Source organism: Trachinotus anak, unplaced genomic scaffold, assembly GCF_046630095.1.
Source record: "Trachinotus anak isolate AG129_WGS33_773 ecotype Australia unplaced genomic scaffold, CSIRO_AGI_Tana_v1 ptg000003l, whole genome shotgun sequence".
In the NCBI taxonomy this organism is placed as follows: Eukaryota; Metazoa; Chordata; class Actinopteri; order Carangiformes; family Carangidae; genus Trachinotus; species Trachinotus anak.
The window spans coordinates 7,239,451-7,267,318 of NW_027273854.1; the positions used below are offsets into that span (position 1 = coordinate 7,239,451).

General features: G+C 39.8%; 2 protein-coding genes across 5 annotated transcripts; both read right to left on the reverse strand.

The window, feature by feature from the left end:
- Positions 1-409: 409 nt before the first annotated feature.
- Positions 410-10,513, reverse strand: galr2b (galanin receptor 2b). Of its 2 annotated transcripts, XM_071470764.1 has the most exons (3): positions 10,366-10,513; positions 6,936-7,321; positions 410-2,806 (listed from the first exon to the last, which is right to left on the reverse strand). In XM_071470764.1, exons 2-3 carry the CDS (start codon positions 7,310-7,312, stop codon positions 2,044-2,046), a joined length of 1,140 nt encoding a protein of 379 aa, XP_071326865.1. In that variant the 5' UTR covers positions 7,313-7,321; positions 10,366-10,513; the 3' UTR covers positions 410-2,043. The 2 variants fall into 2 exon arrangements, with proteins under 2 accessions (XP_071326865.1, XP_071326875.1); XM_071470774.1 differs by lacking the exon at positions 10,366-10,513 and having other exon boundaries at positions 1,912-2,806; positions 6,936-7,419.
- An 11,719-nt stretch (positions 10,514-22,232) lies between these two features.
- On the reverse strand, positions 22,233-26,442 carry zfand2a (zinc finger, AN1-type domain 2A). Of its 3 annotated transcripts, none has more exons than XM_071470819.1 (10): positions 26,288-26,442; positions 25,510-25,608; positions 25,329-25,423; positions 24,788-24,919; positions 24,546-24,697; positions 24,328-24,462; positions 24,125-24,200; positions 23,959-24,035; positions 22,693-22,823; positions 22,233-22,536 (listed from the first exon to the last, which is right to left on the reverse strand). In XM_071470819.1, the coding sequence occupies exons 2-9, from the start codon at positions 25,562-25,564 to the stop codon at positions 22,712-22,714; spliced, it is 834 nt and encodes a 277-aa protein (XP_071326920.1). In that variant the 5' UTR covers positions 25,565-25,608; positions 26,288-26,442; the 3' UTR covers positions 22,233-22,536; positions 22,693-22,711. The 3 variants fall into 3 exon arrangements, with proteins under 3 accessions (XP_071326920.1, XP_071326911.1, XP_071326903.1); XM_071470810.1 differs by having other exon boundaries at positions 22,689-22,823; XM_071470802.1 differs by having other exon boundaries at positions 22,739-22,823; positions 26,288-26,441.
- Positions 26,443-27,868: the final 1,426 nt, after the last annotated feature.

Below are 27,868 nucleotides of genomic sequence, written 5' to 3' on the forward strand. Positions count from 1 at the left end.
TGATACACCATCTGAGCAGCGCTACGTCTTCAGGGCAGACGGAGGCTACACTGAGTCGTTGTTGAAAAATGACAAATGGGCTGGAGCTAGCTGGTTAGCGTGCTAACAACAGAAGAAAAGACGTGATAGACTTAACCATAAAATTAGTTAACAATGGTGTTGCTTTTCATCACTGGAGACAGCTGTTGGTGAGCAAAAGAATGGTTGCTATGCAGCAAAACTTACATATAGCTTCTTCTCTTGTTTTCCCAGACACAAGATCCCTGTTACTGTGGGTAAACTGCATATGTCCCTGTCAACACTTTTTCAAAGATGTGTGTTAAAATGTGAGGTCTTTTTCATAATAGATTATTTGGTTAAATAACACATTTATATACATTGTGAATTGAATAAAACCTCCACTGAATCCTCACAGCAGAAAATATTTTATTTGGTCATGACAGTGTGTATTACATTGTTTGAAAAAATTTTTGATGAACATCTATTTAAATATATGTAATTTTTAAAAATTTTTTCTCTTAAAATCTACAGGCTGTTACATTTGAAACCTTTACATGATGAAACAGAACAGACAGAAAGACACTTAGGTATATGTGAAGATGCACAGGGCACAGTAAACACACTGGAGGAAATTGGTCAGTGCGAAGAAGAATGTTCTGTTTGGAAATTAGTCTCTAAGGAAAATTGCATCTTGTGCAATCAGAAGAAATGACAAATACAGCTCTGAGGTAGGACACAAGCTTACCGCATAACAGAGAGAGAGAGAGATACTGAGGGTCTGCTTTCATTTGGAGAGAAGCTATAAATCATTTCACTGCTTTTAGAGATTTAAATACACAAAATACATATTTTTATATAATACACAACTCTTAAATGCTCAAGTGCACTCATTGATAAACATATTCTTTTAAATATATCATATTTTACATCAAAGAGAAACATGCCATGAACACAATCAGTGCAAAACAAGTAAAGCAAGAAAATGCATCCAGTTTTCATGTAGGGTCCAAAAAAACTCAAGTCTTGTACCTAAAACTATTTGATTTTATTATTTATCAAGAACGAATAAACTTTTAGTTTAATAAATTCATACTTTTTCACCCCTGATTCCTGAACCCTCGACACCAGGATGCATTTGGTCCAGTTTTTTACATTTTAAATGCTGTTAATAAATGAATTTGATTTATTACTGAATATAATGTTTGCAAACTATTTTCTGAAAGTTTTTTTAAGTTAAAAGAGACACAATTCAAATATACCAATAATACCGGTAATATCTTGACAAGACAGAACAGCATCTGCATGCAAGATACAAAACAAAGAGAAACATCCACTCAGAAAAACAACCTTAATGACAGACCAGCAGGTTTAAAACTGGTCATAAAGGTTTGATCAGAGTTTGAAGATTAAAGTTGCAGTTGAACTTATGTGGGGCAAAGACCACACAAGAGACTGAAGCCGCAGATCATTACACAGACAGTGGAAACAGAGTTGGAGAGGAGGTGTGGTGACGACTGGCCTCATCAGTGGAGAAGCACACAACTTTGCAGTGAAACTGTCAGCCCTCCTGACTTATGTACATGAGGCTGTAGAGTGACCCTCAACCTGCATCAAACCCTGTTTCGAGTCAAGTGAGCGGCGAATGGTGCTGACCTGCGCTGATCTCCCTGCACAGCTGCCAACCTTTGAACATCTTTGGGACTATTTGAAAAGCGAAAAGGTGAAACATACTGGAACATTATGAGGCAAATTCTGTGCTGCTCTGAAAGTGCTTGAATAATGTGGATTCTCAGTTACTGCAAAAACTTAAATAACTACCAAAGTGCAAGCCATGGTTAAGGCAAATGGTGGAAACAGGAAACACTGAGAATTTTTTACTTTTTTAGTAAAACCTTTCTTTCTGGTCTGGTAGTAGTAGTATTTATTTGCCATCAAAATGTGAATATCATGATTAGAGGTTGTATTTCTTTTAGAATATTTGCTGCAATGTCTTTTACAAAAGGCAATCTGTGCTAAGCCTTGTCAGCAAAGCTGAATCACTCGTCAAGTCTGCCGCTGAAAGGGCAAATTCAGTGTCACTGTGGCTTCTCTTGGCTCTGCGATCGGCCTGTTGATCATTTCGCATTCATTCTGTCGTATGTTCTCCTCGTTCATCTGTGACACCTCCGTGGAGCCCGCTTCAAACCCAGGCACGGTGTTGGCCACGTGAACTACGTGAACCTTATTTCTCCCTTTTTTACTGAGGATACAGCTGAACACTTTCTTGAAGCCCTTGCGAAAGTGCTTGGACACCAGAGCGTACACGATGGGGTTGACACAGGAGTTGGCGTAGGCCATGCAGTGAGAGAGAAGCCTGAAGGCGTACGTGGTCTGGTTGAAAGGGAAGTCTCCATACAGGTAGCACAGGATCACCACGTGGTACGGCAGCCAGCATATGCAGAAAAGCACAGTGACAATGATGATCATTTTGGTGACCTTGCGTTTGGCCCTCTTGGATTCCGACATGCCGTCCAGAGGGTCGACGGCCGTCCACAGGTACTTGATGGTTCGAGTGTACGAGAGGCTCACGATCAGCACCGGGATGACGTAGCCGAACAGGAAGGTGCACGTGTCCAGCACCTTGCGGTTCTGCTCCTCCCAGCCAGGGATACACACAGTGCTGTTGTCGTAATCAATCAGGTCATAGTAGCTGAGATACGGACCCGCAAAGACCAGGGAAAGACCCCAGATGATCACCATGGCAACCACTGCATTACAAGGGGTTCGCAGCTCCCTAGAGCGGAGTGGGTAGCGAATGGCCAGATACCTAGAAAGGGGGGGGGAAATAATATACATCAATGTGTCCAAACCACATGAAATCTGATAATTAGTGCACATGCTGAGCCAGTGAGATACAGTACGATAATGATGAAGGATGGAATTATTCTACCAGTTCATCGTTAAAGCGTCCATATTAAGGTTTTTAACCAAAAATCTCTGCTCTATTTAATCTGAATTAAAGGGTTGATGGCTCTGTTAGATCTTGGGTTTTCAGTAAATTATTAAAACTCATGAAGCAATTTGCAACCTCCTCCTTACATGCTAAAAATTGATTCACCGGTAGTCACTTAGTGATTATGTGAAAGGAATATCCACTGAGGATGCAACCACCTCCTCACTCACAAGCACCACAGCACACACCGCTGAATGATAATCATTCACACTGCAGCTGTTTGTGGGTTTCATTGAATAAAAAACATCTTAGGGAAATATGTCAAACTGGCTACATTGTCCACAGAGAGGGTTTTTTCTTTTTCAGGCTTTTCAATAGGAGCCAATCTTGACAATAGCGCAGAACATGACTGTGCCTTGTGCTTTGTTTTTGTCTTTGTTTTTGTTGCGGAACAGGTAGGCGATGAAGGCGCAAATCCCAGCACACAACACGTGCTGTGATGAGGGAGGAACCTGATGTTTTTAGGGCTCCAGTTTCTTTCAGTATTATGATGCCACGCTGTGTTTCACACAAACGCTTGGTTCATTCATCTTTGAACATTCACAGCCATATTTGTCATTTTCAACATGCTGCTTAATGGGCTAATGTTCCCAGATGGATCGGGAGTATTCAAGGTGTTGCGGCTTCTTTCGCCGAAGGCAGGGATTCTGGGTAGAGCTGCAAAATCCATGTCCTGTCTCCCTCCATTTACTGTACACTTCAGCCAGCTCTCAAGAAACAGAGAAAACAGCCTCTCTGGTCTTTGAAACCTCACTGAAACGGGGCCAAAGACACCGAACACTGAACATGAAAGGAAAAAAGCAGATATCTTGAACCTACTTGTCACATATGGAGGCTCGGTGACTCAGAGAACCACAAGTACTCAGACATTACTCTGTATGCTGGGCTGTAATTTTCAGATTCATATGAAAGCAAGAGCTACTGTCTGTTAATGTCTGACAAGATGTTTAACTTTTTTCCCCCACTGCATCAGAAACTAATTAGTCTGTACAAGCACATTGGGAAAAGTATTTTGAATGAAATGACTGCTTTTTTTAGTATTTTCTTACCAATGTCTGCATAGATCTCACACTGATCATACTGGATTTTTTACCTGAATATATACATGAACTGCTATATGCATTATGTATGACTGCAGCCTCAACCCAGGTTAAAAAAATCTCTATGTAAATGTATTTATTTTTAAAGGTGTGTAAGACTGTGTGTATAACTACTCTGCATCATCTATTATGTTGTTTTTTTTCTTTGTACTGTTATTTTAGTTACATGCACTCACCAGATCTCAAGTATTTGTTTTCAGACTGCGAGTGCAAATGATCAGCAGCAATAATGCTGAATTATTATGTTTTGTATGAAATCATTTTCACAGTGGAGAGTTCTGTAATATAAAATCACAGTAGACACATGAGCTGCCTCAGGGTTGCAGCGAATACTTTCCATTAAAGGAGTTTATATGTGTGTGTGTGTGTGTGTGTGTGTGTGTGTGTGTGTGTGTGTGTGTGTGTGTGAGTATGGTGTTCATTCAGGCTGAACTGTGATTTAATTCCTGCAGGGCATTCCCGGTCTAAAGTGTAACTGTAAGATGCTGCTTTTTTTTTTTTTTGCTTGTTACTCAGGAAGTGAACAGCAGAAATCTTTTAACCTCCCGACTCAGATGCTCCTGCTCTTTTACAGACCGAGGAGGAAACAACCGGCTGGCGAGTTAAAAAAATCTATTGAATCCTCTTAAGTGTAAACACAGAGCAGAGGGAGTCTGCCACAGAAGGCAGCTGCACATTGACTCTGTCCATATTGACTGAGCTGACAATGTTGCCCGACAACTATAATGACGGCTTAGAGCCTTCTCTGTGAGTGATAGACTTTGCAGCCGGGGATATTGCCTGACTCTCTCATAAAATATTCAATTACAGTTTCAGCCTCTGTGAGAGGTCTTACAGGTCTTTGACTCATTAATGTGTACCTCTGGGCTCTTGCTCTTTTTATCTCCTGATGAGAAATATAAATGTAAATGCATCTAACCATGAAACTCTGTGATACATTATAAAATTAAAGAAATCATGGCAACAGCAGAAAATGTGTGAACTAACAAAAGTTTGAACCTGGGGCTTCTATTTTATTTTATTATTTATTTATTTTTATCATTATAATTGTTTTGCTATTACAAATCCCCGCAAACGAGTATCACAACATGAGTTTACCTGTGCCACCTGTTTTTGGTATTAAAAAACCTAATCTTCCACCCCCCCACACCCAGCTTGGAAAGGATGCCTAAAAACCACCAGGTCCAGCAGAAACATGAAGCTGTTTGTGTTTGTTGATGACTTTGATAGAAGCGAAATAAAACCTGCTTCATATTTCTGTGAGAAAATGTGCTGCTCTGCTCAGAGGCTGATCAAATAGCCAGATCTGAAATGTCGTTTTCCTATGTAGCAGGAATCCAGTTGTTTTGCTGGCATATATATATATATATATATAAATTCATAGAGACTTGATCCTGCTTTAATTCATTATGAGTCATGCACTGGTTAAGCATTATTTAACTATATATGTTTTGTTCCTTTGTTATAAAGCGTTCCACACGAAATGTTTTAGCAGCCACTGCACAGTACGTTTCCAGCTGAAAATCTGCTCGATTCCTTTATGGTGCAAAACAGCCGGAAAGTGAGGATCCTCAAGTGCAAACAAAACTTTCAGAACTCCTCCTTCAGATCAGCATTTCTGCCCTCAAATTATAAGTTTGCACACTCATTATAAGACTTTTTTTTCTCCCTGTAGTGATTCATACCCTTGAACATTTTAATTAATTCCCTTGGATAAATAATTTGTTCCCTTGAATCACTGAGTGTTTTTATGAAGTTGCTTAATTTTATGAACTCAGATGACATCAACGCATCAAAGTTTTTACAGCCCATTACAAATATGTTTGGATGTCAGAGATCATACAATATTGTGTGCAAAGTACATTCATGTATCAAAGGTTGAAATAAAACAACATCCATTATGAGGCTGGAGAGAAGACAAAACGAGTAAAGGTGATTACTACAGCCATTAATCTGAATGAATGAGGGCGCAATTAGTCATCCAGTACCATGAATATTAATTTCAGGGGAAAGAATGAATTCATTTGAGGGAGGGAATTACTAGATTGACTCATCAGATGGGTGGATGAATTAGTCCTTTTAGTGAGTCATAAATGGCCTGCACTTACATGCCCCTTTCTAGTCTTATCGACCACCGAGCGTTTTACACTACAAGCCACAATCACCCAATCACACACATTCATCTCTACTACACACACACACACACACACACACACACACACACACACACACACATTCATACACCAGTGTTAGATTGAGGGCAATTTGGGGTTCAGTATCTTGCCCAAGGACACTTTGACTTGCAGACAGGAAGAGACGGGAATCAAACTGCCGACCTCCCGGTTAGTGGATGAAATACTGCTTAAGGGAAAAGCAGAAATATCAAAGCTTTCTCCTCCTGACTTTGACCCCACCCTGTAAATTTATGATAGTAGCAAATATAAAGTCAAGTTACGAAAGGACTAATTAATCCGTATGATATTAGACATCATTAAAGTCATTTATTGAGCAGAAATGTCAAACATACTTTGGCTCCACCTTCCCTGTATATTTGCTGCATACATTGTATCTTTGGGTTTTTGACTTACTTACACAATTAATTGGTTTATTGCAACAAATAACTGAAAGATTAATTGCTAAAGGAAATGATAATTAGTTGCAGCTCTAGCAGTAGTAACCTTGGGCTTTATGGGAAATGTGTCCTTCATTTTGAAAAAAAGCACCAACAGTGCTTCTATGTCAAAGTAATTTTCAAAATGTCACATATAAGCCTGCTATAGGTGGAAATGATACAATAGTATAGTGTGTTTATTGTAGTGGCTGACAAATAGTGACTCCCATACCTGTCAACAGAGACGGCGGCGAGCGTAAAGCTGCTGGCGTACATGGTGAGGTTGATGAAGAAGTGCACCACTTTGCACATGAAGGAGCCGAACACCCACCCCTCCAGAGAGTAGATGGTGGCTTGGAAAGGGACGCAGAAGATGATGAAGAAGAAGTCGGCCACGCTCAGGTTGAGTATGAACAGGTTGGTTGTATTGTATCCGACCTGTCCGCTCCGCAGCAGCACGGCGAGCACCAGGCTGTTGCCGATGGTGCCCAGCAGGAAGATGAGGGAGAAGACCACCGACACGATGACGCTGGTGGGGTTCAGCTGGTAGCTTTCAGACACGTTTGCCTGCCCTGCCCCTGGCTTGCTGAAATCCTCAAAATCAGACATTTTGCAGGTCTAGAAAGGGAGACGAGAGAAGACACGTGTATAAAGCAAATTTATAATCACTATCCTAGAGCATTGGACTGCTTTGCAATGTCTTCTGGGTGACCCAATCTAGTGTCATTCGCCTCAGTGAAAGACAGTGGTCTGTACTGACAAGATGACAAAAGGAGCTCACTCATAGAAGGTTTAATGACAAGTTTGTCTTTGCAACTTTTCTAATTATACTGAAAAAGTTGACAAGGATTCGTGCACTGGAAGATTTCTTTATCCAATTAATCCCCAGTCAAATCATGTCACGCATACTAATGAGACAAGAATGAGAAGCAGCTTCTAATTGGAGGTGCGGTTTTGTCAGATGTGTACTGGGAATATTATCAGGGTTTAATTACAAGTGAGGCTGCAATGCCATATGTTTAAATTTTAATTTTAAATGGAAAAGTTACTGGAATAAAATAAATGGTAATGCTGAATCCATGCTTTATATTACACAAGAGAGAAAGGAGGTCACCTTCAAAGTGAAGATCAGCAAATTGTTGGCTTCAGACACAAACTTGAAGGTGTTCTGGGAAACCAGCACCTCTTCTGTCCTCTCCAATCCAAGAAATTGTCTCTTAAACACAGAGCTGTCAGAGTGCTGTCATGTTGTTCGATTCACAGGGGGAAAATGAAAAGAGCAGCAGTCCGTCTCGGCTGGGGGGGGGGGGGGCTTTGCTCTCAGAAGGCATCATAAGCGATCATCCATTCATGGTGAGCCATGGTTTAATCTGACTATTTCTGACCGTTGCCAATGTGATAGTGAAGCTGCGATTTCGCAAAATGAGCTCTCCAATGACGTCAGCGTGCACTCTCAATTTTCTGTAATATTGCTGACAATTGGGGCTTGACAGTTAAGAGCTGCACTGGATGGTGAAGTGGATGAGTCACAGTGAAGACACACACACACACGCAATGTCCCATCTATCCATCAATTCAATCAGAGTTCAGTTCTGGGTTCAGTTTGGTTATTTTCCCTGCTGAGACTGGATGCCAAGTCTCAGTGTGTTGGTTGGTTTCTATGGATTTTAACCACATCATGATACAGTAGACCATTTGGTGGTATATAAATGTAATTTCTAGGACTTTTTCAATCCTTCAAAATACTGTTCTTAATAGTGTACGAAAGTGCAATTTTCGTGAAGTTGTCAAGAGCAGGCTTCCAGCCATCTGATATTACGATCAGGTCAGACCACAGGTGAACTGCAGTCTTTGAAGTGCCAAACGTAATAATGGGCAGCTGGATGCAGATGCAGCATATTTGATTCAAGTGCATTTCACATTGATTTCAATCAGCATGAAGAAATCCTCACTTTACTGCCACATAGACTTCAAAGCAACACTCGTTCATCGACGGCTGACGTCTCCTGAATGGAAATCTCCTGTATCGAATGAAATCTATGGACTGCATTTAGAGATGGCACTTTTGTCGTAACCTTTTTTGTGCGGGAACAAAACCCAAGTCAGTACAGGCATTTTCATCCATACTGTCACTGTTATCCTCTTCATTTCCATCACAGAATTTGTGTTGTGGCAGTTTCCAGTCATGAAAGTGGCTGGAAAAAAGGATTCAACCCACTTAAATAAATGGCAGCGCTATGTCAAGCTCAAGCTACAACCATCACAATTTTTTGAGGCTTAAAAAAATGCTTTTTCACAGAATCACCCTAAAGCAGGAATCAAGGTTGCTTATTATAATTATCCTACCTAAATTAACGGACCAGCATTTTATATTAAAAGGCATGATTAATGAATGCCTCATATCTGTGATTGTGCTTGTAAAATTCATGAGCTGAAGTGACATTGCAGCACTGAGAAGCTCAGACTGCAACAAACCTAACTGTAGATGGGTAGATTAGATTTTATTTTGGCAGAAATGATAAAGAAATCAGAGATGCGCTCCCTCTGAAGCTAAACCACAGCCTATAAAAACGCTGTAAATGACAAATACATTATTTTCAATCATCCTCGGGCTTTTACGCTTCTATTCCACAAACCTCAGCAATAACCAGCTTAAAATTAATTATTGAACAGTATTAAACTTTCAACATCCTGTGAGTATAAATTCTGCTGCTGTTCTGGCTGCATAGTCAGAATCATGACTAAGAGCAAAACAAAGAGGGCATCCGTATCACAGTCATGGACAAACAAATGGCACTGTAAAGAGGAGATAATAGACGTGCGAATGTTTTATTATAGTCTTACACAGAGGCAGATCTGTAGAATCATCCGGTGGTTGCTGCAGAGGAATTGCCCTCATCTCTTTGTTTCCATCCCTGACTTCAGCAGCCTCGTTCACAGTGTGGCTGATTTCCCCCCTTTTTCATCCACCAGGGAAGACAAATCTGCGCTGATATTAGATCTCAGACTGCAGTGGGAAATCGGGGCTAAGACTCCAGCTCTGTGCAGAGCATGTGCAATCTCAGGGGAGATCAGAGAAAACAGGGACTGACCAAGAGGAGCTTCACGAGCTGCTAATGGAGTGTGTGGGACCCGACAGGTTGTGGAATTTACAGACTTTTGCTGAACTCGGATGTGTAACGGATGTGAGGGTACAGTTAGGATTTTTGCAGACGAAACAATGGGTAATGAAAACAGCAGTGCCAGAGAGGAAAATGAGGAGGAGGAGGAGGAGGAGGAGGAGGAGGAGGGGGGTGATGGGGATGTAGCACAGTCTAAACCAGACTCTGAGGGAAAACATTTTGACAGGCTTCAGCCTTAAAACCAATGAGATAAGGCAACACAGTGCATCACCATCAATAAGCAGCAGAGCCAGAATAAGACACATGATACAAAATCTCCCTCTGGCTTTTGCAGGGTGAAGATTAACAGCCAAACTTTAGACACCAGCCGAGCAGCAATTACATTTCTGCGTCCTGTAATCAAATGATTAAAAGAGGGCTGCATGTTATGTATCATACATCTGTATTGAAAATGTTGTCTCCATCCTTTCAGATATCTTTACTCTGCACAAACGGCAGAATCAGCATGCAGATCAGACAGATGCAGTGTGATAAACCTACCAGGCTGATGATGGGTGGACAGTATCCAAAGCTTCAGCGCTCCGCTCAGATTAGGAACGACACTCCCAGCAGAGCTGCTCTGTTAAGATGCTCATGCTCCGTTTTTTACACCGAAGCCTCTGCTCTTCCAGAGTGAGCTATACGCTGTCTGCTCGTGTTGCTGGTCTCCAACTCTTTCCTCCTCCTCCTCCTCCTCCTCCTCCACCCCTCTCCTTCTCTAGTGAGGACTCCTCCTCCTCCTCCTCCTCCACATTCACTTTAATTTTCACACTTCACTGCAGAGCGGAGGTATGGAGGGAGGCTGCGGCACCTTACAATCTATTGACAATCAGTGCATAATCAGGAGGCTCGCAGACTGATAACCTCAGAGCAACACTGACTGTCAATATGAAGACTCTTCACACACACACACACACACACACACACACACAGATCAGCCAGTAACCGCTTGCATTCATTTTTAGCCTGGCTTGTTGTGTAGCAAGTGGGGGTGGGTGATTGTGGTTGTGGTGGTGGTGGTGGTGGTGGTGGTGGGGGAGCCACAGGAAAAATAATATTGTCTGCATACACATTGTTAGATCTTTAATTAGTGGGTAATGTCAGTGTCAGCGTTATGTTTACAATAAAAGAAGGCAGGTGATGCCTGGGACATCCACATAAACCCATGAGTCCCAACTCAGTCGCACGAAATCACTTCCAATCAAACAACCAATCTCCATTCAGCCAGTTACATTTCATTTAACATTTTTTTAAATTATGATTACGCAGTATTTCGAACCATTTTCACCTATTAACTAACAGCTGGAACAGATGAATCACTTCAGAAAATTAATGCTTTCATATTCACCTGCTACATTTCAACAGCACGCTGCTGGTTTGGGTGTTAAACCTTATGTTTAAGGTGCATCTTTACTTGTGATCACATACCTCATCAAGACCGCTGGGTTTAGAATCACAAATTACAACAGCTGTTATTTTTTTATTATTATATAATTATATAACTATTTGTTATATAATTATATAACAATTTGAACTATCATATTATTATATAACTATTTTGCTAGACACATGTCAGAAAGGCAGTTCATATTACAACGAACAAAGTATGAATGGAGTTCACTCCCTGGACAGAAAGCTTGAGAAAATAGTGTGTCCAGTTGTTGTTATTGGAGAAACAGCCTCTGAAAAGAGACTTCAGAATCTGTTATAATGTTGTATCGATTGTTTTCAGAGCTTGTCGGTGTCTGTCCTCTTGAGCTATTATTTTGCATAAACCATAGAACCAGAATCACATCGGGTCACAGGTAATTGAAAAGGTTAAAGAATAAGTTAAGGGTCAAGCTGACTTTTTGTTATTCAGATAATTCGAGAGTAAGTACGGGGCAAGGATGACTCATGCTACATTAGACAGACAGGACCAATGTATCATTTATTCAGAGCTATGATTCATCTGCTTATGACCAATACATCTGCTAAATAAAAAGCCTCTTAATGATAAATTGCTGAGGTACTGTGACCCAAATGGATGAAACCATGGGTATATTCAGTGTATGTTCTTAATTTTATTTTGAAAACATTATCAAGGTTGCAGATGTGTGCCCCTCATGCCCTCTCCTGTTCTTTTAAACCCAGTCATTGTACCTCCAGCCACCCACCACCCATCCATCAATCTGCCAACAGTGCACACAACATCTCCTGCTGGTTTGCTGTCACCTCTAACCATGTGCACAGGAGAGGCGCATGGATCCCAGAGAGGCCGTAACAAGTTGGTGCTGACCACCAGCTGCTGGGTCTATGACTGAGTGTCATCTCATTTAGCTACTCACGGGTTCAATTGTGAACTCAGGTGAGTCACTCAAGCTCCTCGGCGTCATCATCTCTTCCAGCAAGCTCCAGAGTGAGTAGGAAAAAAAACATTTGTCAAGTCAACAGGCGTCTCAGCAAGTGGTTAGTCTCCCTGCTGCGGCAGCGCTGGCTACGGTCCTGAATCGTGAATCAAGTAGCATTCAGATGTGGCCTCACAACCTCCAGTCTGACACGTGCCTGTCTCCTCCTGTAGTCAAACACAAGCTCTGACATGTTGTCTGCGCTGCTGTCAGCCATCATCCATCAACAAACCGCACGACACCGAGGTCAGACGAAACTGCAGGACGCAGCATCACTGAGCAACCACCTGTGGAAAACAAAAACATGCTTCTACATCTATTACTTTACATTACTGTGATTTATACTGCTGTCAGCTATGATCACTCTTACAGGTGTTTTAATATCGTTGTCCTACTTATATTTTTTGATGGTGAAATGGTAAATTTGAAATTCATAACTGCTCAAACCCACAAACAAAAGCCATAACACTTTATTTCTATGCATCTTATCCCCAGTATATATTTATATACAGCAAGTGATAATTAATAGGAAAAAATTGCAAAATCACCAGGTTGATTCTTCACCAGCTCATTTATGTAACAGGACCATCCTTATCTAAAAAGGATGGTTCGAGAACAGAAACCGAAGGAAACAGTTTAGTTGGGACAATGACGGATTCTGGCCGCGGCGTAAGGCAAATTAACATTCAGGAATACCTCTGGGTGTTGTTTCATGTGACCATTTCCATGGCAACCACAGATGGATCACTTTGAAAGGATGGTGAAAACACGGAATGGATTTCCACACAGAAAACACACATGACATTTTACAGAGCAGCCCTCACAGAAAGGCAGTGAATAAGTAAATTATTAAAAGGCAGCTTGAGGCTAACAGTATAGCTATCAAAAATAGGCTATTTCTTCTCCCAACTCAGACATCAGACTTAATGATGGTCTCTGTTTGCCAGCAACAATTTACCAAAATAAAACCAATCAATCCAGACTCCCCTAATGAATTCAGACACATGACGATACTCGCCAGTTTTGTCTGTAATTAAACCTCCTTTTAATACTAAGAAAAGAGGATGGGGTGGGACAGCATCCCTCTTTTGCTTTTGTTTTACAAATGCTTTATTTATTACAACCGATATGGATTCATTGTCTTTGGAGATGCTGTATAGGGAATGTTATCCTGTGTGCCAGTGGCATGTAGTGAAAAATGTTTCTCATCTGATTAAAGCAGAGTGATGTGAAACCATTGTGCATGTGCCCTGTGCGACAGGCAATCAAATAGCTCCCGTAGTAAAAGAGTGACAAAAATACTGATAGACTTATTAACATCAAGATGCAAGGTGTCTGAAAAAATGTCATGTTCCCAACTCAATTACTCTGAACAGGCCGCCATATCAATTACTCCTCTGCTGATGTGTAAGAACAAGCAATCAATGTTGATGTTTTTACAGTACGAATCAATTAGCTTGTGAGTGGATGGTTTATATGCTGCATGCGATCCTGCCTTCAAGGGTCCCCTCTCAGTGGAGAAGACTAATCATAGCAAAAGCCTCAGAGGTGTATCTATAAGGTGAAGTGTTAAACTCACATGCTCACCTTGGCTCATGATCGCTGGGGCATTTACATTGGCTGGCTCCTGCTGAGCACAGGCTCGAGTGAAGCAAAAGAGAAGTGCCTGCACTGTGCTGATGGATCAATTTGCTGAGGCTGGTGGTGTTAGGAGTACACAGAGTTTTATTGTTAGGAGTACACAGAGTTGTATTCAAATGTACCCACACCCATATATATATATATATATATATATATATAGCAAGAAGTAAAATGACAGGTTTTATTATCATATGCCTTTTGCAACTTTTTTTTCACATAGGCCTTAGCACTCATCAAGACCTGTGAACAAGCTTCCCCTTTGACTACTTTATTCACAGCTAGGTAGTTTAGCCCAGCAGTTCCCAACCTAGGGTTTAGGACCTCTTCAAATGGTTACAAGATAGATTAGGGGAGTTGTGAGCTAATTAATGGGGAGGGAAAGAAGTGTTCCGCTACACAAATTTATATTGATTTCTTTGGACTTAAATTTAGGTTTTTTGAGTGAAATATCGGATCATTTTACCCTACTGGGCCTTGAACACCAGCAATACCAACTCATGGACATCTGAAAAATGACACTGCTTTTTCAAGCAGGCACACCAAAAAAGTTTATTGAGGTTTTTTATGTTCTTATTTTATTGTGGTGATGTAAAATGCACAAAGTATAATATAAAATGGAAATACTCAAGACAAGTACCACAAAATTGTACTTAAAGCACTTGAGTTATTGTACTTACTACCTTACACCGCTGGCTAAATAACATATTATATCACAGTCTCAGTTTGTGCATCTTTCAGTTAATTATTCTTGCTTTTAGCTGCTAGTACAGCTAAAATAACAATTATTGTAATACACATACACCAGGCCAAGCAATTATGTTCAGTATATGTGGGAGTGAGGGAGTCAGTCGTCATAGGGAAGAGGCATATTGACTGCTAATTTATCCACAACAATGCCAGCACACAATCTGAGTGGTTTACCCTTGGTATAATATTTGATAGCACCTCTCTGAATTAGACTGAATAGACGTTGGAAATGAATCTCCCCTTGTATCTCTTTCTACAGAGGACAATGAAATTTAACCATGAAATCTCTCATTCTGAGGATGCACTACATTCAATTACACATAAACTAAACTAGTTAGAAAATCTCTCACAAATCCTAAGATTACCATAACCATAACATGATGACAATGATGATCTAAATGTGAGATTAAGAACCATTATATCATCCAAAAATGGAGGATCTGCCATTTTTTGGTAGACCAGCAACGTGAGGTAAAATGACTGTTTTTGTCAATAGAGTCTGGTGGCAAAAAAGAAGTACTTTTGGTGGACATTGTTTGACATGGACAAATGTTTGATTTAAGTGGCAGCTGTTTAGCATTTGCTAGTTACACAGGTAAGAAAAAAAATTACTAGACACTAAAATGACGACAACAACAAATGATTAGCAAGAATCATTTTAGCCATGCTAGCAGCATTAACTCTTGGACTGGCAATGTCAGTTTGTCTGTCCAGACTGAAATATCTCAATAATATTGGATGGATTGCCATGAAATCTAGTACAGATGTTTTGATATTTACCAGGATTAATATGATTGAATTTGGAGATTCCCTGACTTCTGCTCTAGCGCCACCATCAGGTCATCATTTTAATTTTTCCAGTACTTTGGTTTCTTATCAGACACATCAACATGTTTCAACAGTGTTAGCATTGTCATTGTGAGCAGGTTAGCAAACTGATGTTAGCATTTAGCTTGAAGCAACACAGAACCACTGGCGTGGCTGTACTCTTTTTTTGGTCTTGTTATGATGGCAAAGGTTACGGATTATATTAATATTTTATGTGAAATCTGACCTCAAAAGGATGGTTTTCAGTCCACATATAAATGATAATGCTGTTTGGAGAAAATCTCTCATCAGTAGGTGCACCAACACTAAAAGCTGTTTCGCCAGCTCTGGGATGAGCTCAGGGACCCCTCTAAGACCCCTCAGGCATCTGATGAGAAAAGAAATCTGTGGCGAAACAGTGATTTAGACTCATCACAGTAGTAAAATAAGGCCTGATTGCAGATTGAAAATAATACAGTATTTCACTGCAAATTGCCACCATGGGTCAGTCCGAGCTACATGGTGTGTATCATACCCCCTGGTTGTCATAGAAACCAATGCAGATGATGTCGTGTCTGCACTCAACAACTGAGTATGACAAATTTATCTTGGGGTGTGCTTCCACTGGGCTTGTTTTTCCGTTTGCCAGTGTCTTTAAAAGGCTGAGTGTCTGCAGGCTGGCATCTCATTCAAAATGCTTTTTGTGCAGCTTTTGAAGGTGCCTGAGGTTAACAATATTTAAACTTGTGAGAGTTTGAGCTGTGGCACTTTGTGAAAACTGACTGCTCCATGGGGGTCAGACTGGGCTGTGAATGTGGGAGAAATGCTGCTATCAACCCGATCTCTGGGCAACAATGGCCCGCCTGGATTATAGGTATATTGGCATTTTTCCTGATGCTGTAAACACAATTACTGTTATTAGTCCAAGCATCCAGCGATCCAGCCCCACACTGAAGTAGACATAGTTTGATGTAATGACACTAAAGCAATGGTTGTATGGATTTGGCAGTACCTTTTCAAAAGACCTTTATTAGAAAACTGGGCTGTTTAAGCCTGCTGTCAATACAAGTGTGAATGAGTGTGTTTTCACCCCTGTCTATAATGTTGCACTGATACTCAACGAAGAACCCTCGGCTCCACGGAGAATCCTTCAGCAAACAGCAGACTGACATAATTGATCGGTGGGAGAGGGGAGCGTTCATTTCCCTCTGAAACACCACTTCAAACAAAACATCATGAGAACAACAGATGGATGGTGCTCACAGCGCCTTGAGCAAAGTTATTGCTTCTGTCCGATTAACATACTGGAAGAAAGGAGAACAAACAGAGGAAAGTTGACAGAAAAAGGGAGTTTGTTTTGTTTGGATTTAAAGTGACCTTCATCATTGGAGGGGAATGAAACACTGTTTAGATTATAGACATTATTTACTGAAACATTTGACTTCATTTTTTAATTACATTTTTTCTTCTTCATATAAATCATATTTCCCCAGCCTTGTAACGTTTCATATATCTGCAGTAGCTGAGAACATTGTGAACCCGCAAGCACCTCTGAAACCACTCATCTCTGCCCTTGGAGTCAGAAGAAAGAATGAAAGTAACAAAAACCTGATTTATAATGCTGTATGTTTACATATGGGAGATGTTCTGTCCTGTACACACCACAGCCAAGAAATACAGCTTGCATTGATGTTAGAATTAATGTTTGTGTGTGTGATCACTGGAAAGAGGGGGGTTACTGATTAATGCAATTATTGTAATATTTGAGTCTGTGTAGGATGGAGAAAACACTGTAAAAAAATTAAATGTGAATGTGTAATGAAATATTAATTTTAGGAATTAATTGTGTTGATTCTGACTTTTCCATCTGCTCGAGCATTGAAATGATCTCAACTGACCAAGTCTCTGTTCACTGACAAGTTCTCCAGATTTCTATGTTTGCGTCTATCCCATTAACTTTCCAAAAACACTTGATAACATCCAATAATATTTACTTGACTGACTACAAGAAGAATGGTGCATAATAGCACAGAAAAACACCACATTTTTGATTTATCTGTTATTTATGATGCCGAAAACATGTGTTTAGTCATGCCCGCAGAATGTCAGCATATAAATTTGATTATATCTAGACTCGGCTCAGGAGCGGCTCACTTCCTGACTGAGCCTGACTGGCTTCTCATTGATTAGTGTCAGAGCAGACACTCCCCTGCATCCTTGGGCACGTTGGTTAAATGAGAAGCAGAGATGATTACAAGCAGAAGCAGCACAGAGCCACAGTACAAAAGAAAGACAATTCAACTGATGGAAGCTGAAGTAGAAAAATAGGCAGCTCTCAGACATGTCCTCACAGAGTTTCAGTCTTCCACTGACTCTCATCCATATCCTCAGACTTGACAAGTACCAGGATCATTATATGACCTGAGTGGGGTCATATATCCTATACTATTTTAACGGAATTTATTTTAAGAGAACGAACTAAAGAAACGCTGTGACTTCTTCAACTGGGCTGCATTTCCTTCTCTTTACATTAAGAGATGCTGATGTTGATAACTGTGCCTTTTTTTCTTCTGGGTGACAAAAACAGACTAACCAAAGACTCCAGTTCCAACAACTGTTTGCTGTATATTATACACAAATTGTCATAATACACAGTTTTTGCTTTCAGTAAACAATCAACGTCAATACATAAAGCCACATATTTATGCATAGATTTGGATTCTGAACCACTTACCTTCCACAAGTTGTCGTATTTTTTGCTGTCAGGTGACTTGCAGCTTCCATATTTAAGACCTCTTTCACAACATTCTCAGTTTTAACAGTCAGCTGGGAACAGTAAAAGTCCGCTGAAGTTGACTTTTGTAATAAACCCACGGAGCTGACATGAGCTTAATTAGCAAGTCAGCAAGAGCTCATAAAAATGCCACCAACTCTTGGCCATGGTGTTTGGCTAGAGATGAGAAGCCTGGTTTTGTGTGCCTGTCTGGAATCATAGACTGTATATACAGATTCAGAAGAATGGTCGGCTGGTGCTTATTAGTGCTGTCAGGGTCAGAAGGAGAAACGGTTTTAATGAGTGGTCATTAAGGTAAGTGAAAACTGCCTGTGTAATAGCCAGTATTTTGTTGTTGCTTGTTTGATTTAAATTGTTGCTGACTGCCATTCTTGATACTTGCATATTTATTTCCACCAACCCCAGCGTAGGGCGAAAAATAACTTCTATCTTCAGCACAACACAAATCAAAACTGGAATTATGCAGTTTGTAGTTTCATGTAAATCAGGCTGCATTGTATTGAAAGCGACAGGAGTTAAGGCCGACATCAATCTCAGCCCCCTTTACTCGTCCGTGCACTTCTACTCACTGCGTGAAAAGGCCCATTCAATAAAGCAGTTTAATCTCATTGAAATCAAGGCCCATTTACTTGAGCGCTATGTGCACATTTTCCAGAAGAGCCAGCAATCAGTTTTTACTCCGTCCCATACACTCAGTCAGAGCTGCTCCCGTCCTCTCTGCTCCACTCTGTTCCACTCTCAGACCCCGATGAGTGTCAAGTGTTCTTAATACTTAGAATAAAATCTGCTGAGTTTTACCGCTCTTACTGAGTCATGCAGCTTCCAGTGTTTTCATGTTTTTTTCCATTTTAGTAATATCGAAAGCAGTAAAAGTTTAAAATTCATCATATACAGTACAGTGCATGACATGGTCTGGCCACATGTGCAATAAAGTCATTGTTTCTGTAGCTGGGAAAATGAGCTGATGACTTACCCCATATATCCTCACCTGCACGAAGGTAACTTCTCAAATGAGCACGTTGCACTTTGCTGTGTTTCCATAGTGATCAATTTTGTAAAAAAACAAACAAACAAAAAAAAAACCTCTAAAGCTACTTATGAAAATGTGCATTTCAGCCATGGATGTGAAAACAGCTTGTGTGTTTTTGCTCTGAACCTTTTCAGCAGAAGGATTCTGCCGCTGTCATGGCCTGCATCTCACAACTTTTCCATTAGCACTGACACAAAGGGGACACATTCTGTTGTACTCCCCTGTTTTCCTGCTGTGCTGTGAAATGACATTTGAGATACCAGGAAATTGAAGATGTGTTAGAGCTCTGTGTTTCCCTCCTCAGGCCCTCTGGTCTTAAATCTCCAGCTGGGAAGCGTGTCCTCACCTGTAACACTGACACCTGTTGCACGCATATGCTTCAGTGTTTTTGATATGCCAAAAAAATCTATTTCTCTAAAATTATAAAAAGGCAAACTTTGATGCTTGGAGACTTCTATTTATGGGCAGAACATCCATGCTGTTTTTTGTTGAGAGATGTGGTGAACAGTTTCAGCACCACTAACAAACCACTGCCAGGCGATATTACATTGAACTAGTAACTGTGAAGATATTCAATGGATTCATGGCCACATTTCATGGCCAGCAGGGCTGAATCATTTTCTCCCCACACAGCGAGTCCCTGCGCTTTATTCACAAACAGTTTGTCAATTTCTCTTCAATTGACAAAACAGCAGAGAGTCAGAAAGCCTTCAAGCACCTTGAAACAAATTCAGACGACACAAAGGAGATCATGTCACCCGTGCATCACCAAGATGAACAAGATACTTGTTTGGCTGAGTGGAGGGAGGCTGTTGTGCCACAGGGACCAGGTGCATCAAGCTTACGCCTCAACAATCCTCTTCACGACCTGGACTAAAATCCTCAGCGACAAGAGGCAACAGAAGTAAAAAGCCTCTGTCCTAAACTTGTCAGAGGCTGAATGTTGTCCACACCCAGAGAAATGACCTTTTCAGCAATCACAGCAAGAAAATTCCGATTTTTGAATGTAGTTTTCTATTTTGAACCTCTGTCTCTATCAACCCTTTTAACACAGTTATAGTCAGCTTCAGTAGCACTGGTCTACTTTTTTTGTGCGAAAACAGCTTAAAATTACGCTATTTGAAATTGGGCTAATGAAAAACCTATTCATGACATATTGGCTGTTACAATTATAATTTCTGAGCAAAATCAGTTTTTCTCTGTATTTCTAACACTACTGACAGATCTCTTCCTTTTGATAACTGTGAAACTTGTATTCACAGTGCAACAAAAGGCTGCACCTCATCAGGGAGACACGAAGATGTTTGACAGTGTTGTGCAAACATGAGATTTCTACATTTAACTTTAATTTTCGCCCTTCTTCTCAGTGAATGCAGACACTTAAAAAACTGCATCTACAATAATAATAATAATAATAATAAAAAACACCAAAATGATCAAGAAATATCCAGTTCTCATTAAGTAAAAAAAAAATACATACAAAATCTTTTATCCCTTTTTAATGAAAAACATTAGCACATATGCTTATAAGTCATTCACATATTACCAGATGGTACACGTTTAAGCTCCAAATCCTGCATAAAGCATTTTGAAGCTTAACAAAAAGATTGTTTCCTCATCAGTGTGCAAATTTATGCAGCAAGGTGCTACAACTGTTGAGATCTAGCGCATTGTTTTGTTCAGTAGGAAGGTGTGATGGTGCAGCAGCGGTGACTATTCAGATCTATTGTGACAAAGTGTGAAATGACAGTGGTAACCACATCCTGTTATCTGATAGAGGTAATTAGCTGTTTTGTGAGATGTGCTGTGAGCAGCAGCTTGCCACAGCACTCACCTTTTCAGCTGCTGGCATCACCGGTCATGTCAAACAGCTGAGCTCAGTGGACTTTGTCTGTTCATCTTGCAAATGGCAAAAAAGAATGTGAGCGCAAAAGGAGATTTCAGCTGATTTTACAAGAGAACGGTGTCTCTGTAAGACCGATGAGAGCAGAGGTGTTTCCTAACAAACAGCTGTGAAGTAAACGTAAATCCTGCTATGACAGATTAAAGATCATCTACGAAGCTTTGCTGCCCTCTGCTGTTCACACACTGAAGAACTTGGGCTGAAACAAGTGAAGATTACAGCTGGCAGGTAGCAGGTACGGCTGAAAACTAAGAAAATATTTTCTAAAATGTATCTTCAATTAATCTATCAATCTTTTTTAACCTGGTGTTAATAAAATATCACAAGTTCCCAAAGTGAAATCTTTAAAGGAAATGCAGCAGGAGAGAAAATAAACATTTACACAGATCTGTGGTGATATATATTCTTCACCCTTTTGTTCTGGCGGCTTCACCTACATCATTTGTAAATGATCGTTTGCTTTAAAACATAAATATACATAAACCTAAAACTACTTTTAGCTGCCTTAAACTGACAGTGTTGCTCCCTTTAACACATGTAGTTTCTTGTGTGAATTATTCACCAATTCAGTTAAGATCTGTTGAGACAGGTGCATCTTAACCCAAGGTAGTTCTGGTAAGTGCTCAGTTTGAAGTCTGGAAAACAAAAATATTTGCTATAAAATTCTTCAAAGCATTTTTACGAATTCATTTTTTACTTCTTAGTCTTCAGACCATCATTATAATGAATTTTGCCAGATCAAGGTCTCAGGACAAAAACACTGTAAATAAAAGGGAGGAACAAAATCATCAACAATTTGTGGAAATAATAAGAAATAATTCAATATTCCCACAATACTCTAGGGAATAAAGCTGTCCCCAAACTATCCAAAACTCTCTGTGAAATCTGAGCAGCAATCTGTAAACAAACCCAAACCCTCCTGCTGAAAGGCTGAATAAATTATTTGACTCAACGTTAATGGACTTGCTGATTTTCCTACATAACAAGCTTCACCTCTGACAGTCTCAGTGTTAAGTGTGTTATCACATCCGAATCAATGAAGCAGCTGAAAATTCAGGGTGCGGCTTTGAAATAATTTATTCAATATTCATATATGGTAATATAATGGATTCATAATGATCAGCATATAAAATATGTACAGAGCAAATCATTAGTAAAAATGCTGGGAAAGTATGTGCTTTATATTGTAGAAGGCGGTAATATCTCAGCAACTTCCGAGAGGATTTCTTCATTTAACAATCATTGATCCTGGTTATTGATATCCCAGATGTGCGGTTTCTAGTAGATAATTAGCACAGCTTGAAGTTTAAATGGTGATCCGTGATTAAGAAAGGCTACAGTTGGATTGTTTGGACTCTCTCCCCTAAACAAAGAGAAGACACAGTCAGGAAAAAAAAGCCCCATTTTGCTCCACATTTTTCATATATTCATTAAAAATGTATGACAGGCACATAAGTCTTTCATCTTCTGCCAGTAAAAGTTCATTGCGGTTGTGTTGCCATGACAACAGCGTACCTACATGTGCTCCTGTTAGCATGCTACTGACGGCTAAGCTTTCCGGGTACCTGTTGTCTCTGCTGCTGGCGTCTGTATTCTTCTTCACTGGCAGCAAGAGCCTGAGCGAGAGCCAGATCCTCCTGCTCCTGAGGGCTGAGACACAGAGAAAAACACCTTAGTCAAGAAACACAAAAACAAAGTTAAAACTTGTGAATCCTGGATTTATTTCTGGTGCTACCTCACTGTTGTTAGTCACTGAACACAATTAATTTATTCAGTACTTTTTAAATGATTACACTGTCTTTACATCTGGATACAAATGGTGTGAAATACATGAAAATACCCAACTAGCTTCCCAGACTGAAAACTCATTATTGACCTTGGAAGCAGCAGTTAATAGGAGCTACTTGTTCACCAAAATGAGTGAGCCTTACAAACAAGTGGGATGAACACTCAAAAATGTTCTTATTGCATTTGCAAGAAAAACGCAACAAGAAATGTGAATGCTCTGCCTACTGATGTGAATTTAGTGAATATTTGCCTGTATATTCCATCTCTAAAGTCATTTAGGGTGCTACCAACCAGGATCAAGTGGCAGATCCATTTCTTCCCTTCATGAAATCTTACAATCAAACCAGTCCATTCTGAAATGCCTACTGCTGTAGGCAATCTGCCAGCTAAGGCATTTCTCTAAATCAAATGATATTCCCATAATGCACATAGATCTGATCATAGATCAGTGTTATTAAATATTTACTGCGAATGAAGCAATCTATGGCTGAACAAAAAGGCCTTCAAGCAACTTTTAACTTCAATGAAAGTTGAATGTTGTAAAAGTGACATTACCGGCCAAACTGCTGGTCCTGTCTCACAAAACTCTGCTTACATGTTGCACTATTCAACATTATGATCGACATCTTTCCCTGTTCACTGATGAGTTGTAGACCAAACAAAAGAACATCCAGCAGATTAGTTGGTAATTAAAATAATAGTTACAGTTTAGCCACAGTTTAGATGATGTTTTTCTGTCTCATAGGTCTGAATAATATAAATGTCAGTGTCCTTGCTTGCATCAGAGCACTGTTGTTGTTATTTAATTAGATTCATTTAATATTAGTGGCACTTCATATTTTTCCCTTTCGGTCACACACTCTTCCTCCATTGAGCTGAAGGTCAATGAGGAAAACACTCTTCCCCTCTCAACAGCAGCACACTGACAGGAGTGGCTTAGGATGTGAAGCTGATAATAGGATATTTCTCTCGTTATAGGTTGAAGAGGTTTACTCACCTAAGGGTCGGCTGAACTGTCGGCCTGGACTCGGCCAAAGACATCTCCAAAGCCCTTTGTAAAGCCTGCTCCTCTGTCTGTAATGAGCAGGACACTTGTGTTTACATTTTACTTGCATTGGAGAATTTTTAAAAATCAGGTGATGTCATGTAAATCATGTGCATACCAAGCCGGCCTGAAATGAAGCTGAGGGTGGTATGACATTCTGTGCTGAAACCGAAGTAGGGATCCGCTGGCTAGTGCTGAGAATAGGGGGTAAAAAATAGGACCAGGAGGGAGGAAGTTATATTTTAGGTGTTCACTTAAAAAGTCAGTAGAATTAACATGTTTATGCACATTTAGAATCAACAGTAGAATAGAGGTGCTCACCCACTGTTGTGGCCTCTAGTACTTGCTCTCACACCATTCGAAACAGGTCTAGAGTTTCCTGAAGCAGATGAACTGGAGCTGGAGGCAGAAGTGGAGGTGGAAGAAGAACCTTGGGTCCTCATTACAGCAGCATGTCTAAGATTTTAAAAAGATATATATTAATTACATTTCAGTTGAAAGGGCAGCATTATTTTTAGGTGTAGTATAAATGTACCCACCCAGATTTGGACAGAGGTTTCTCATCAGTCTGACAATCATGGTCTAGTGGGTGCCGGTGTTTAAGACAGTAATTTAAATGGCACTGGTCACAGGTCACTCGCATCATTTCCTTCTGCTTACAGCCTCCTTTAGAACATTTATTTGTGAAAATCTGAAAAAACAGTTAAAATAGTCATTTATTTTTGTTAGAATTTTTAAAGGTAACACCCATTAATTTTATATTTATGTATTAAACACATACTTTTCTCTTTCTTTGCGCAGGGTCTGATTTGCAGTCCCGATCAATGTGTTCACCGACTTTAATGTCGGGCATCTCTCCTCTCTTGATGGGAATGGGGGTGTTGCACAAAGGACATACTGGGACCTGGACATCCTGTAAAAATCAGGTATTAAGCACAGGATTCAAGATCATTAAGAGGTGAATATATTACCACACTGTTGTCAATTCTGACTTTTGACTAACTGAATTTTGACATAGGATGACAAACGTTACGGGAAGGACAATATGTGCAATCCAATTGGGTATCAAAAAGTAGAAGCAAGACTGAGCTATGACATCTATTTTGGGGTTATTTATTTAGGATTATTATTTATTTATGCCCATATATGCACCTACAATCAAACTTTGATCCAAAAACACAAGTTAATAAAAGTGTGAATTATTCTGACATGTGTGCATTCTTACATTATAGAGTCAAGAACTGAAATGAACATGTGAGTTGAGGCTAAGTAAAACATTTCGAACACTGTGTAGAAGTTGTACTGAAAACATGACGTTTTACCTTTTTGTAGGATGATGTGCATTTGTGATTTGCATAGGTTATGTGGTCCTTGCAGAAAATCTCCTGACAGGCGTCACATCTCATAGGAAGAAAATCTGTAATATCACGCAAGGTTTTAGATTTCAAATCAAACTTCACATAAACAAGCTGGACACAGTCATCTTTTTCAAACTGTACTCACCTAAACGTTTGCAAGTCTTTTCAGAGCAGTGTTCACCTAAATCTGGAAACTCCATCACTGAAGTACCTCCACAGCTGACAGTGGTAAAATCTCAACAACCTGAAAGAGTAAGACAGGGTTTAGCATTTCACTAAGAACTGTGACAGATGAAGTGCTGACTGTGTAAACACTGAGGGGCGGTTTCACTGCATGCTAGCTAACGTTAGCTTGGGAATTCACCAACTCATTCATAGGTTTATTATTACAAGTCTCACGTCAAAACAAGTTACTTTCAAGTTAACTTAGAATCGATGCTGGTTCTGGTTTTCAGACGTTGTCTTGGTCCCGTGGAAACATAATTGTTATGAGTCCCCCACAGAGAGCTAGCTAGGCCAGGCTAACTTATACGATTATGCTGGTTACATAACTACAGTTCAGGTTGGTTACGATCGTATGACAGACATGTAACTAGTCTAACAGCGAATAGAAGTTACTGTATTCTGGTCACATAATGACAAGATGATTTCAAATCACCACTAGTAACACTTTAAACACATTAACTACACAAATGCTAGCGGTTAGCTTGTGTGTTGCTAAACAATAGGCCAACGTTAAAGTTAAAGCTACCTTGTGTAGAAAGCATTATTTAAGTACGCGAAGACAAACATATGTTCTGCTCTTGACCAAACTTCTAGAATAAACACGGCAAACACCGTAAATATGTTGATTTTATGTGTTAAACAAAACTGACTCAAGCTAGCAAGATAAATCTGACAGTTCGTTTTTTTTTTTTACTCACCAAATCCCGTTTTCCTTTCAGTCTGTTGCGTTATAGCAGGAGCAACGAAGTTATCTTAAGTTATCCAGGTTAACTGTGACTTTACTGCGCCTTTTGTCAGTAGTTTCACCGCAGATCCCTGAGCACCACTGTCTGTTAGCCGCGCTGAGCTGTTGTCAAGTTTTGATGTGTCACGCAGGGTCATCCTACGTAAATGACGTCAACGACGTAAACGACGCCAGGAAAGCTGACGTCACTGCAGGTGTGGTTTAAAAGACGGTGGAAAGCACGGGTCGAGTCTGGAAAGATCCGGAAGTTGACACCTCAGACAAAATTTTATTTGCTGAACCCCACCCCGACATCATTCTGGCCTCTTCTCCTTTTTTTTATTTTCTTCTCTATTTTATTTTACATTAAAAAAAAAACAAAAAAAAAAACAATTTTCAGTTAGGTTTACATCATCTATATAGAATATTTATTAGCATTTTTTCTTGTATTTTAAAGAAATGTATTCAGACCATGTCCCAGCAGATTAGCTAGAGTACATTTTACAAAAAGCTAAGAAGTACAAAAAGTCTCAATATGTATAAGTCATACATAAATAAATAGAACTTTCTTATTGGTGGTCACGAGAGTATTTAATCACGTTATATTGGCATTAAAAGTGTATGTATTAACAAAATACACTACACACTCACACCTACATAATGTAGTCCAATAAACAGGCATATAGTAAATACCACCTCTATGAATGTTTGGTCCACATCCATTCAAATGGTTAGTGCTGGACATGAAATTAGAATCTACTATCGCCTTGATTGTTTTATTTTGAAAGGTTTAACCGGAGAAGTTCATGGTTGTGAGTGGAAGTCTTCGCTGCCCCCCAGTGGTCACAGGGATTAACTGCAAAATGCTATTAAATTCGTGGCTAAGGCACAGGGTTAGCATCGGTACAAAGTCTTTAATTTCAGTATTTTGTACAGCTCATTATTAGTGTGATAATGGTGAAGAACACCAGTACCATTAGTGCTGGTAATAGTTCTATTAAATGGCGGTTTTCTGGTGTGGAGTTTGGTGTGGGGAAGTTTCCGGATATAAACAAAGATGGCGGCCCATTTCAAACCTGGATAGACCACAGCGTCACAACACAATCTTTTTTGTTAATTAGCAGACAGAATACTTTTTCATCAAGATGATAAGAAGAGTCTTTGAGATTTCTGGAAATAGAACAACGGTGAGTGTTTTTAAACCTTTTAAACACCGCCTGTATGTGATGTTTTAGGGAAATGTAGCTATGCTGATAGAAGAGAGGCACAAACTTTGGATAACTTTGTGTATTGTTAAGCTATAAGCAAATACTAAGTTACTGAGGGTGAAAACAAACATTTATGCTGCACTGACAAAACCTTTCCACCTTAATCTCCAGAAATAAATACAGTGACAACCTTTAATATTCAGTTGGATCAGTTATCAAAGGAATTTATTGATTAAAATAATTTTCCAATTTATTTCAAGTGTCAATGGAAATTACAATCAAAATGTAAAGGGCAAAGAAAAATAAAATATAAATATAAGATAAAATACAGGTGCATTTAATGCTGA